The 12157-nt window shown below is 38.2% G+C and overlaps 3 protein-coding genes across 3 annotated transcripts; 2 read left to right on the forward strand and 1 right to left on the reverse strand.

Annotated features, from left to right (window-relative positions):
• The first annotated feature begins 2540 nt into the window (after positions 1–2540).
• Positions 2541–5043, forward strand: LOC113781550 (tabersonine 16-hydroxylase 1-like). Its single transcript, XM_027327506.1, has 2 exons — positions 2541–3434; positions 4315–5043. The coding sequence occupies exons 1-2, from the start codon at positions 2541–2543 to the stop codon at positions 4945–4947; spliced, it is 1527 nt and encodes a 508-aa protein (XP_027183307.1). The 3' UTR covers positions 4948–5043.
• Positions 5044–6573: 1530 nt separating this feature from the next.
• Positions 6574–7291, forward strand: LOC113780201 (tabersonine 16-hydroxylase 2-like). The gene is made up of 2 exons (XM_027326014.1): positions 6574–7043; positions 7156–7291. The coding sequence occupies exons 1-2, from the start codon at positions 6574–6576 to the stop codon at positions 7289–7291; spliced, it is 606 nt and encodes a 201-aa protein (XP_027181815.1).
• A 49-nt stretch (positions 7292–7340) lies between these two features.
• Positions 7341–8192, reverse strand: LOC113780202 (putative disease resistance protein RGA4). Its single transcript, XM_027326015.1, has one exon. It carries the CDS (start codon positions 8190–8192, stop codon positions 7341–7343), a length of 852 nt encoding a protein of 283 aa, XP_027181816.1.
• Positions 8193–12157: the final 3965 nt, after the last annotated feature.

Consider the following 12157-nt stretch of genomic DNA (forward strand, 5'->3'; position numbering starts at 1 on the left):
ATTGGTGAATTACATATGAGGCTAAATTACAAAAGTTAGGGAGTAATAATAGAATTAAAGAGATCGGTGTACTACATATGGGGCTAAATTGTAAAAGTTAAGATATCACAATGGAATGAATGGAATTTTTTACAACATTTGGGACTACATCGCAAAAGTTAGGGTGGCACAGTAGAATTATTGAAAGTGACTTAGAAATAAGTACTTTAAACAGTGACGATTAATTCTTGTCACTAAATCCGAATCGGTAGAGTGACAGTGACGATATTACAAGTTGTCACTATATAGATCATTTTAGTGACAACGTTTTTCAAGGTCGTCACTGAAGACTTAGTTGCTTTGATCAATTATGACAACTATACTTGTCGTCACTAAAAAACCACGTTTTGTGATGACTTTTATCGTCACTAGAAAATGTTGTCACTAATGACCATATTTCTTGCAGTGTAGTTTGTGACGAAAATAACGGGTCGTCACTAAATATTTAGTTGCTTTGATGTAATTGTGACAACTTTAAGTGTCGCGACTAAAGAAGCTCCTTTTGTGACGACTTATTGTCATCACTAAAAAATGTTGTCACTAATAACTCTTTTTTTTGGTGATCAGTGACGACAACAAAAAGTCGTCCGTAAATAGGCCAAGCAATAGTGATGATGTTCCTAATGTCGTCACTATTGTGTGTTCTAAACACTCCCGCGCTCTTGTTAAATCTTGGCGGGAATTTACTAGTGACGACTTTTCTAAGTCGTCACAAATGAGTTGGCTCCCATTAGAGGTTTGTGACGAGTTAGAAAGTCGTCAATAAAGGATCCCCTTTTGTGACAACTTTGTTTCGTCACAGAGAAAAGTTGTCACTGATGACCAATTTTCTTGTAGTGCTTGAAGTGATTTATCGCACAAACTTGTTTAGCCTTTGTTTTATGCCTCGATCTTCCCGCACAGGAAGATTCGAATTTGATCCCGAAATTGAGAAAACAACAAGGAAGTTGATGAAGGAGACCAAGTTGCAAAAGCAACAAGCTTCAGTGGCTCTATCCCCTAGATTTGAACAAAATTCTGACTTAAGTGATTCACCAATTGAATTGGAAACAGGCTTGACTGGACCTAACGAAACAATGGCAGCTCAAAGGATCTTGAGGGAGCTTGCAACCTCGAATATTAACCAACAGCCCCTGTGCATTACGTATCCTGACACTGAGGAGACGACTCTACTCGCTACTCATTCAGTTTTGGGAGTAGGTCTCATTATAAATTTTATTTTTGATAGTTTGATAGCCACCAACTTTGCACAACGGATAGGAAATTATTTGAAATAATTATTATAATATTTTTTGTGATGTGATATATATAAGATAAAACGGTGATTGAAAAGATAAAAATATGTATTGAAAATTGTATTTGTAATACAGGTAAATAATTTGAGTTGTAATATTTTCCACCTTATTTTGGAAGCTGACGCTCAGTGCATTCTTCAATTACTCACTTCTTTGTCCTGATAACCATTTATTGGCTCCATTAATTAATGATTGCAGGGTCTTGCTCTGCCCAAAAACACAGGTGCAACTCATGCATAGATACCGTGAGGCAAATCGCTGTGCTGATATGCTAGCAAAGGAGGGGAACTAGAATTGATTGGGATTTTGTCTTGTTCAACCGGATTCCCCATTTCCTTAAAGCTACTTGTTTAGAGGATATTAGAGGAGTTTGCTTTCCTCATATGATTGTAACAAACTTTGTTTAATTTAATGCATTTCATTGTTCCACCACAAAAAAAAAAAAAAAAAAAAAATTTGTTGCATGCATAAAAGCTAGTAAAGTTGACTTGAATATAATGGTTGGTTGGTTTTCAAGAACTTGGCTTATTTCCAGTGGATTTTCTCTCCATTTCTTATAGGACACATCATCTATATGTATGACACGAGTTTTTATTTATTAACAAGGATTAGAATTAGTCAAATTAAAATAATCATGTTCCTTTCTAGTAATTGAAGACATATATCATATATTTAGATTTTTTTATCGTAACAATAACATTTGTATAACCTACTCTAACATAATTTAACGGGAAGAAAATCGACAGAAAACTACGTCGGAGGAAGCCATTTGAAAGTGACAGTCACAATTAAGTGACAAGGTGGGAGTCAAGGGTTAAACCCTTGACCTTCCACCCCCACCAAGACTTAAATGTCTTGATGGTATCAATAGTCCAAAAGGCTGTTGGCAATGTCATACATTTAGATGTGTATTGTAAAAAATGGAGAGAATACACCGCATTATCATATCAAGTTTGTAGATAAGCTTTGCAGTTTGCAATATTGATGATGGACCATCTAGGATTACGTGAGAGCTGCTTTTGCTGACGGATTGAATAGTTACAAGCTAGAATGAAACAAACCTTGGACGTTTCCATTATATCAACCAATGAAGGCAGAGCACTAGACGCTAAAAAATTAGCCGCCCTGCCAAATTCTATAAAATGGATGCTTCACGAAGCAAACAATATTCCATTGCAATTTTCTCCCTCCAGCCTGCAGCCTGCGATGGAGGTCATTCTTTTCCTTCTGGTTTTCCTACTCTTCTATTTCATGGTAGGCAAAATTCTCAAAAGCCCCTCGGGAAATAAATCAAGATTGAGGCTTCCCCCGGGGCCTAATCCACTGCCTATCATAGGAAATATGCATCAACTTTTTGGCTCCCCATTCCATCATTTGCTCAGAGACTTGGCCAAAAAATATGGGCCGTTGATGCACCTAAAGCTTGGTGAAACTCCAACCATCATCGTCACATCCCCGGAAATGGCCAAAGAGATTTATAGAACAAACGATGTCATATTTGCTTCAAGACCCTCTCATCATGTCGCATTCAAGATTTTTTCCTACAATCATAACGATATCATCTTTTCTCCCTATGGAAATTATTGGAGACAACTCAGGAAGATTTGCACCATGGAAGTTCTTAGTCCAAAACGCGTGCAAACTTTCAAAGGAATTAGAGAAGATGAAGTTCTCAATCTTATCAAATCGATCTCTTTGCACAAGGGATCGAGTATCAATCTAAGCAGAAGGATTTTCTCTCTCACTTATAGCATCACAAGCCTGGCGGCCTTTGGGAAAAGAAACAAAGACATAGAAAGATTCTTGCACTTTATCGATGAACTCAATGGGCTGGCATCTTTGTTCTGCTTAGCTGACATGTTTCCTTCAGTCAAGTTTCTTCAATTGACGAGTACAGTTAGGTCAAGTTATGAGAAAGTACACAAGCAAGTAGATGAAATACTTGAAAATATTCTCGGTGAGCATAAAGGGAAAATCCAAGAATCAAAACAGGAAGGTGAAGAAGGCAAGGAGGATCTTGTCGACGTTCTTCTCAATATTCAGAAACGTGGGGACTTCGAGCCTCAACTAACTGATACAAACATCAAAGCTGTTATCCTGGTAAGCGAAACTCAAACTCGCTAGGTTTTTAAGCTTTGCACCTTGACAAAATTTTGTAATTGTTTCTAGGATTAAAGGGACAAAACTTGTATATTATTGATTTATCTGTTCAATTTTGTGGATGGTGATGATTTTGGATCTGATAACCTTTTAGGGAGTTGAGGTACCCTTTAATAAACAAATTTTGACAGTATTAGATTCAAGTTTGAACTTCTTCCCTAGGATTGAACATCAGACTTAACAGTGGCGGGTTTTGTGAACAAAATTATGATTTTCATAATTAGGCACAAATTGGTCCTATTTCTTGGTACTAAATTTAGTTCTGTTTTGATAGAATGATTGTTATACAGATTAGCAGTCTCAAAGTTGAATTCTCTTCAATTCAAATTAGTTCATGTAATAAGTATGACTTTTGGTATAAACGTATATATACAATTTGGATGTAAATTTAACCCTGTCAACTCATTCGACTAAGTTGGCTATCAGACCAAAACTGTACAAAATTACATCAAATGCAGTAAAAATTATATGAGCCAGTTTGAAGTGGACAAAATTCAACTTGTGAAGCTCCTAAACCTAAGAAATATTACCCAAAAAAAAATTAAAGAACTACATTCATAAGTTTATGATGTTGGACGACAACATAGGATATAAACCAAAAGCCCAACAAAATCGAGCGTGATTACATACCATATATGATGATCGCCAAATGGACCAAGAGAACACCCGAGATTTCTTTATCCAAATTAAGCAATTCAAAATAATCCAATGCCACTTGATTTGAAGTTATTTTGGTCAAACATCAGACGATGAATTAATTTAGATATATGAAAGAAAAAATTGTAATTTTCATTGATATACGTTCCTATTCATGTTTCAGGATGTTTTCAGTGCGGGCAGTGAGACAACATCAACAGCCATCGAGTGGGCAATTTCTGAAATGGTTAAAAACCCAGAAATAATAAACAGGGCACAATGTGAGGTAAGAAGTTTATATAATGACAAAGGAAATGTTGATGAATCACGCCTTCATGAGCTCAAATATTTGCACGCAATCATCAAAGAGACCTTGAGACTACATCCAAATGCTCCACTTTTGTTGCCAAGAGAATGCACTGAGGAATGCAGAATCAATGGTTATGACATACCAGCCAAGGCACAAGTAATTGTGAATGCATGGGCAATTGGTAGAGATCCATTATACTGGAGCGAAGCTGAGAAATTCAATCCTTCGCGATTTCTTGATTCTAAAATTGATTATAAAGGGAATAACTTTGAATACATCCCATTTGGTGCTGGAAGAAGGATTTGTCCAGGCATGTCATTTTCTCAAGCAGTAGTTCAGCTGGTACTTGCACAACTGTTGTTCCATTTTGATTGGAAGCTCCCTGGTGATCTGAAACCAGAAGAATTAGACATGGCTGATAACCTTGGCGTGACAATTAGGAGAAAAAATGATCTCAACTTGATTCCAATTCCTTATCTTGGTTCTTGTTTAATAAAGGATGACTAGACTTTACAGGGATGCCTAAATTATGCAAACACTTGTCATCCCGTCTATGATACTACTATATAATTTTACCTGGATTATGTACCTAAAATAAAGATTTTATGAACTTTATTACTTTCTGTACTCTAAAATGCACCTGCCTCACTTCACAATGTTTGGCATACTGCCTGAACTTTACTAAGACGTTACTGTTCTGATAGTGATACTTTTAATATCAGCTTTTCATTTTTTTTTTTTGTGTACAAATTATTTACAGAAAAAGAAATGTAACTCAGGTCACATCTGCTGTCGTATGAGTTACATCTCTCACTTTGTTTCTTATGCAAGAAAAGCCGTATTTCCTATTCGACCCATTTATGGCCCGCATTCTTCGTTTCCGGCCTTTTCTTGAAGAAGACAGGTATTCTTTTCAAAGATATCCTTGACTGAAGCAGGTTGATGAAATGCATGAGAGAGAGAGAGGAGAGAGAGAGAGAGAGCAAACAGATTGAGCATGGAAAAGAAACTCAAAGAGACAGAATAGGCGAGGAGAGAAACAATGGAGTGGCGCGAACGTCAAAGAATAATAACGATTTATGGCCGGCATTCTTCGTTTCCAGCCTTTTCTTGAAGAAGACAGGTATTCTTTTCAAAGATATCCTTGACTGAAGCAGGTTGATGAAATGCATGAGACAGAGAGAGAACGTCAAAGAATAATGACGATTTAGGGCCCGCATTCTTCGTTTCCAGCCTTTTCTTGAAGAAGACAGGTATTCTTTTCAAAGACATCCTTGACTGAAGCAGGTTGATGAAATGCATGTGAGAGAGAGAGAGAGAGAGAGAGAGAGAGAGAGAGAGAGAGAGAGAGAGAGAGAGAGACAAACAGATTGAGCATGGAAAAGAAACTCAAAGAGACAGAATAGGCGAGGAGAGAAACAATGGAGTGACGCGAACATCAAAGAATTTTGGTGCCTGAACTTACGTAAAAAGGAAAAAAGAGTTTTCGGCCTGAACACTTGTCACGCTCCTGTACTCCCAAAATATCATCTGATTATTGAGCATGAATTAATTTAAGGGATAATTTCTTTCAGCAATTATAGAGAGCTCTCCTCAATTTTCAAAAATTACACCTACCACTCGAACTTTTAAGGTTCATGTAATAATATAGACCCAATGAATTATACTTTTTGACAAATATCCTAAAATACCCTTCTTCAACGAATAAGACAAAACAAAACAATGTTTTAATCTTTAATTTCTTGTACGTGTCATACTCACTAAAATAAACAAAGTCTAGTGACTCCAACTCATTTCAAAATTCATTACTTAACTAATTCTTACCTAATGTAACTCACTACCACCACTACCAATATTAAACTAAGAAATGCCTCCACGTGCCTAAGAACATAATTCATCATTGCTTTAGCACTCTTAGAAATAGAGACAAAATTCTACTTTTATAATAAAATCACAATCAATAAGTAAATAAAAGAGAGAATCAATGAGTAATTGCTGGACTTATTAATTAGTCAAAGCATCAACTGACGAATTCAGTCAGAAATCTGAAAGCAGAAAGCGTCAACTGATAAAATATTCCTATTTATGTTTCAGGATATTTTCAGTGCTGGTAGCGAGACTTCATCAACAGCCATGGAGTGGGCAATTGGTGAAATCATTAAAAATCCGGAAATTATGAAAAGGGCACAATATGAGGTGACAAGTATATACAATGACAAAGGGAATGTTGATGAATCACGCCTTCATGAGCTCAAATACTTGCATGCAAGTGCTCCACTTTTGTTGCCAAGAGAATGTGGTCAGCAATGCAAAATCAATGGTTACGACATACCGGCCAAGGCGGACATAATCGTTAATGCGTGGGCAATCGGAAGAGATCCCAAATATTGGATTGAAGCAGAGAAATTTAATCCTTCGAGATTTCTTGATTCAGAAATTGATTACAAAGGGAATAATTTTGAATACATCCCATTTGGTGCTGGAAGAAGGATTTGTCCAGGCGCATCATTTTCTCAAGCAGTAGTTTATCTGGTACTTGCACAATTGTTGTTTCACTTTGATTGGAAGCTCCTTCAAAGCCGTGAGGCTAGCCAAGCTTCTGGGTAAGGCTCGCAGATCCCTTACATACCTAATTTGCAACGATTCAAGAAGACTAAGATTTTGTAGCATCTCCCTTGGTAAACAACTCAATCCTTCAATGTTCTTAATTTTAAGGGAGTTAAGACTAGTGAGATTGGATATTGAAGCCCATGCCATGTTCGGACAGTTCTCCACGTATAACTCCTTTAGGAACGGCATGCGTGGCGATGGCAATGTCAACGTTGGGCAATTGAAAAAAGACAAGGATTGAAGTTGAGAGAATACCCGAGGAGCACTAATAGTACCTTGGACCTCTCTTCCTAACATGCTCCTTTTAGGTTGGGCATGTTCATCAGCTCCAGTTGTTTCAACGATGGGGACATTGCAGCAGCAGCGGCAGTACTCTCCCGAGCCCCAACTATGTACTCCGCTGCACTTTCTTTCACAGCAACTTCTGTTACAGTTGAAATCCAAGATGGAAATGATGAACCGTTGAAGCCTAGGACACGCAGCAGTTGAAGGTTGGGGCAGGGTTTGAGGGCTTCGAGCACTTCCTTATCATTGTACCATTGAATCGTTCTTTCGGAATCCCAATACAATTCGGAATCCCAATACAAATTCAACCCGCGGAGACTTTGATTTTTAATTAAGCAAGCTTCTTCAGCATCCTTTTTGTCTTCAATCCTCTCAAGGTGCATAATTGTTAGCCATCCTTTAAGCATATTTAAGTCTCGCAACTCACTTAGTCGGAAGCCTTTTTTGCCACTCGGGACGACCATACCCAACGTCCGTAGGCAAGTTAGCTTCCCAATTCCACTTGGCATGTGAGTCAAACTCCAACACCCATGTAGACAAAGATGTCGAAGATTTCTGAGGAATTTCATGCCCTTGGGTAGACTCCAAAGAATGAGACAATCATTTAGGTTTAAAATTTGCAAATTCCACAAGTCACAAATTGAATTGGGTAGTTCAACAATTAAAGATCTTGAAAGATCTAAATGCCTTAAATGTTTCAGTTTGCTTATTGCATGTAAAAACTGCTTATTGTATAACATTACCATGAGAGCCCTCAGGGAGCCACATTTTGACAAGAAAGAAAAGCATTGGTCAATGCCTGTGATTGTAATAGGAAAAGCCACTGTTAGCTGATCATCTGGCATACCTAATATCATGGTTCTATTTGACTCTGTTCCACCGTGTTTAGCTGATAGGTTATAATTTGTTACTACATTTATAATTATTTTTCCCCTTGATTTTAGCCAAATATTGTTTTAATTGTCGGATTCTACTTATATTTGATTAATGGTGCCAATTGTAGGAAAATGGGCAAAACGTGATTAAAAGTGGCAATTTTCCAATTCATTGGATGGTGGCACGTTTGGGGTTGGTTTCCAAGCCCGAGTCGAATTCAAGGCAATTTTTGAAGGAAGATTTTGAAGATTTTGAAGATTTTAATCTTCATTATTAGTTCTAATATTGGATTAGAAAACTTGGGATATTTTCTTTTATGGTTTCTTTTCCTATTTAGGAGATTAGTTTTATTTGCTAGTAGATTTCAATTAGGAAACAAAAAATAATAAGGGAAGCTAGATTCCCATTTGATTAGGACTTCAGCCAAAAAAACATGAAAAAGAGCCGTGACTCTTTGGGGAAGAGGGGAAGGCCGGATCCCGCGTGATTAAGAGTTGAAGGCAGCAACAAATTCGGTTCTTCTTCTCACGGCAGAAATAAAAAGAGCACAATTGCTTTGTTCTTATGACTTTTTCTTTGGCTAGTTGGCCGATTTGGCCAGGAACAATTTTGTAAGGTTCGAATAGTCTTTCCGCGTGGGTTGTTCTCCATTAATGGAGAACTAGTTTCTCAATTCTAGTCAAGGGAACAACTGAAGATTTGATTCAACAATTACTGTGAGATCTAATTTATTTTAATTGTTTCTTTCATTTATTGGTATTCATATGTTGCTTGCTTTTAACCGTTATAACTCGTGTGGATGATTGATTAGTGCGCAATAATTAATTATTCATATAGGCTATTTTGCTAATTAGGGGTAGTTGAATCCGTAATTGTTCGTTATCCCTATTTCAGTGGCAACTGGCGTAATTGGGTTTATGTCAGGGGAATATATGATCTAACTTAAACAAACCCTCGTAGCGTGTTTGTTAGTTAGGATTGGGCCTTTCTAATTATTAATGCAATCTAGAAATTAAATCCTACGGTCGTACCTAGGGTTGTTTTTGGGTTAGGGAAATAATTAACGGTCGTACCTTAACTATCGAAAAACTAAGGAAGGGTTGGTTGTTTATCGCGTGCATGACAACTATAACCAATCTATTAATAAATGTTGGGATTATTTTTGCATCAATGATCAGTGCATGAACCATTTCTGAAGTATACTCTCGGCTAGAGTTTCTCTTAGTTATTTCTTTTAATTAATTATTTTCTGAAGTTAATTTATTTAGTTAGCATTTAATCCAAAACCCCCCATACTTTGGACTCTAGAAGAAACGAATTATCCCCAATCCCTGTGGATTCGACCCTACTCACCGCTATATACAAAATCTGTATTTTTCTCGGGTAGGTATTTATTATTGCACAGGTTCGGCACCTGTCAATTTTTGGCGCCGTTGCCGGGGACTGGTGCCAGATTAATTTGTTTCTTTTTGAGTTCATCTTGTTTTTATTTTTTTTTATTTATTTTTCTCTTATTTTTTTTATATAGTTTATGGCTTCTAACACTCCGTATTTTGGTGATATAATGGATTTTGTTTCCGGGGAAGGCGATCAGACTAGTTTTTTTGCTAAGTTTGCATATTCAGAGGCATTAAACTCTATTAGAGAAAGAATGGCTGCTGCAACCTGTAAAATTTGTTATGCCAGGGATCATTCGACCGGTATGTGCCCCGAATATCAAGATAATCTGAGTGTCCCACTCAATAATTATGGAGATTTTTCACCCTGGTCTCAAACGTGGTATAACCCTAATCCAAACGGGTATGATCAAGGATGGTGGGATAACTCCAGTTATAATTATACAACAGAGCCAATGAATTTTCAGCAGTATGAGTCTCAAGAATCATCATCTATGTCAGGTATGTCTCTTGAAGAAATAGTTGAATTAATAACTACTAACACATATCAAATTCAACAGGAGACACATCAACTTCAACAGGAGATAATAGATTTTCATCAGGAGACACAAGTGAGCAGGCGTAACCTAGCAGATCAAATGGATCAATTGACGTTTAGGATAATGTCATTGGCTTCTCGAATGAGTGAAGAATTGCCTTCACAAACTATTATCGACTATGAGGAAGATGAGAGTGCAATTATCCTGACGAATGACATGGTACTGCAAGAGTCTCAAGAAGAAGAATCTAAAGATGCAGAAGAAAAGAAAGTTGAAGCACAAGAATTGAGACTCCAACATCAAATGGTTCAAGTGAATGAATCCAGTGAACAATCTCCAAATGCGGTGACATCTCCTCCATTCTTTAATCAATATTTTCCTAACTCATATTCTTTAATTCCTGTTAGTGAGATTGATTTTATCATACCAGACGATTTTGAGTTTCATGACAGGAATAAGTTCAGAGCTACAATGGCAAAATATCTCGAACCAATAAGTGCTCGTGATGGAGGAGTGAGTGAAGATTCAAGGTCATCACTTGTTTGTTTGGCGCCATCTACTAATCCATGGAAGACTTTACCTCGTGTGTTCAAGGATTACTCTATTTACGAGGGCTATCAGGATTACATAGAAGATGAAGCACTGAAGCGAGCTACGCGATTTTATCCTCCATGAATAAACAGGACAATGTCTAGCCAAAGACATTAAAGAAAGGCGCTGCTTGGGAGGCAACCCAAGGCTTTCGTTTTAATTTTCTTATGTTTTTGAAATTTTTGTTAAGTGTTAGTTGCATTTAGTGATTTGTTGCTTTTGTGGCAGGAAATTGGCAGCTAGACATGCCCACGCCAGGTGGTCACGCCTGAGGGAAAGGAATTTTCGTTCAGGATCTGCGGACTCTATAGCAGTTAGATGTGCCCACGCCAGGTGGTCACGCCTGAGGGAAAGAAATTTTCATTCAGGATCTGCGGACTCTATAGCAGTTAGGCGTGCCCACACTAGGTGGTCACGCTAAAGGATCAAAAATTTTCAATGGATGGTCAAAAGATTGGGGGCAATTAGGCGTGCCCACGCCTAAGCCAGAGGTTTATTAAAAAAAAAAAAATTGAAAAGACCAAATTGCCCTTGAAAGAAAAAAAAAAGAAAGGAAAATTTTCAAAGACCCGGAGCCCTAATCTTTTTCTCCTTCTCCTTTCTTTTCTTTTTCTTTCTTCTTCTTCTTTTCTTTCTTCTTCTTCCTTGCTCCCTTGGCCGCCGCTTCTCACTTGCTGTCTGCCGCACCTCCACTACCGCTGTCGCAAAACGTCCGCCGCCGCCCACCGCGTGCCAAACTCACCTCGCACCCTGCGCGCGGCAACCAGCAACCTCATCGCGCGCCGTGCCTCCTCCGCCGGCGGCTGTTCGAGCGCCATCGACAGCGCGCCCCCTCGCAACAGCCGTCAGCAGCCTGCCGCGTTCAACTCCAGCTCCTCTCCAGGCGCAGGCCAGCAGACCCCTTGCGCACTCCTCTGCGCCTCTGCCCACGCGCGTGGCTTTCACGCTCGTCGCACCTTTCTCCTCCACTGCTCTCTTCACTATCATCCACTGCCTACTCCAAAGCTCCGGTGAATTCTTTCTTTATTTTTCCGTCACTAAGTAGCGGAGGCCAGATTACTAGTTCTTTATTAGCTGATGCCAGAATTTTACTTTCTTAGCTGAGGCCAGATTTTTGATTTGCTAGTTGAGGACAGAAAATTTGTGCTTGTTTGGGTGCTGTGACATATCTGTGGATTGATTGTTGATTATTTGGTTAACGTTGTGCCTAACCAGTGATATTTGGGGAAAGTTTTTACTCTAGTTGCCTGTTTAATTAGTTTTTGGGGAATTTTGCTGTGTTTATCTAATTAATTGATTTTTGGGTTGAATTGGTAGTATTTGGCAGAAATTTCGTCGTTCACAGGTTTAATTAGTTTTTGAGGTGAGTTTATTATCCGTTTTTGCACTTGTTTGTGATTGGGAGCTGTGACTGGGGGT

The sequence above is a fragment of the Coffea eugenioides genome, chromosome 8 (assembly GCF_003713205.1).
Source record: "Coffea eugenioides isolate CCC68of chromosome 8, Ceug_1.0, whole genome shotgun sequence".
NCBI lineage: Eukaryota > Viridiplantae > Streptophyta > Magnoliopsida > Gentianales > Rubiaceae > Coffea > Coffea eugenioides.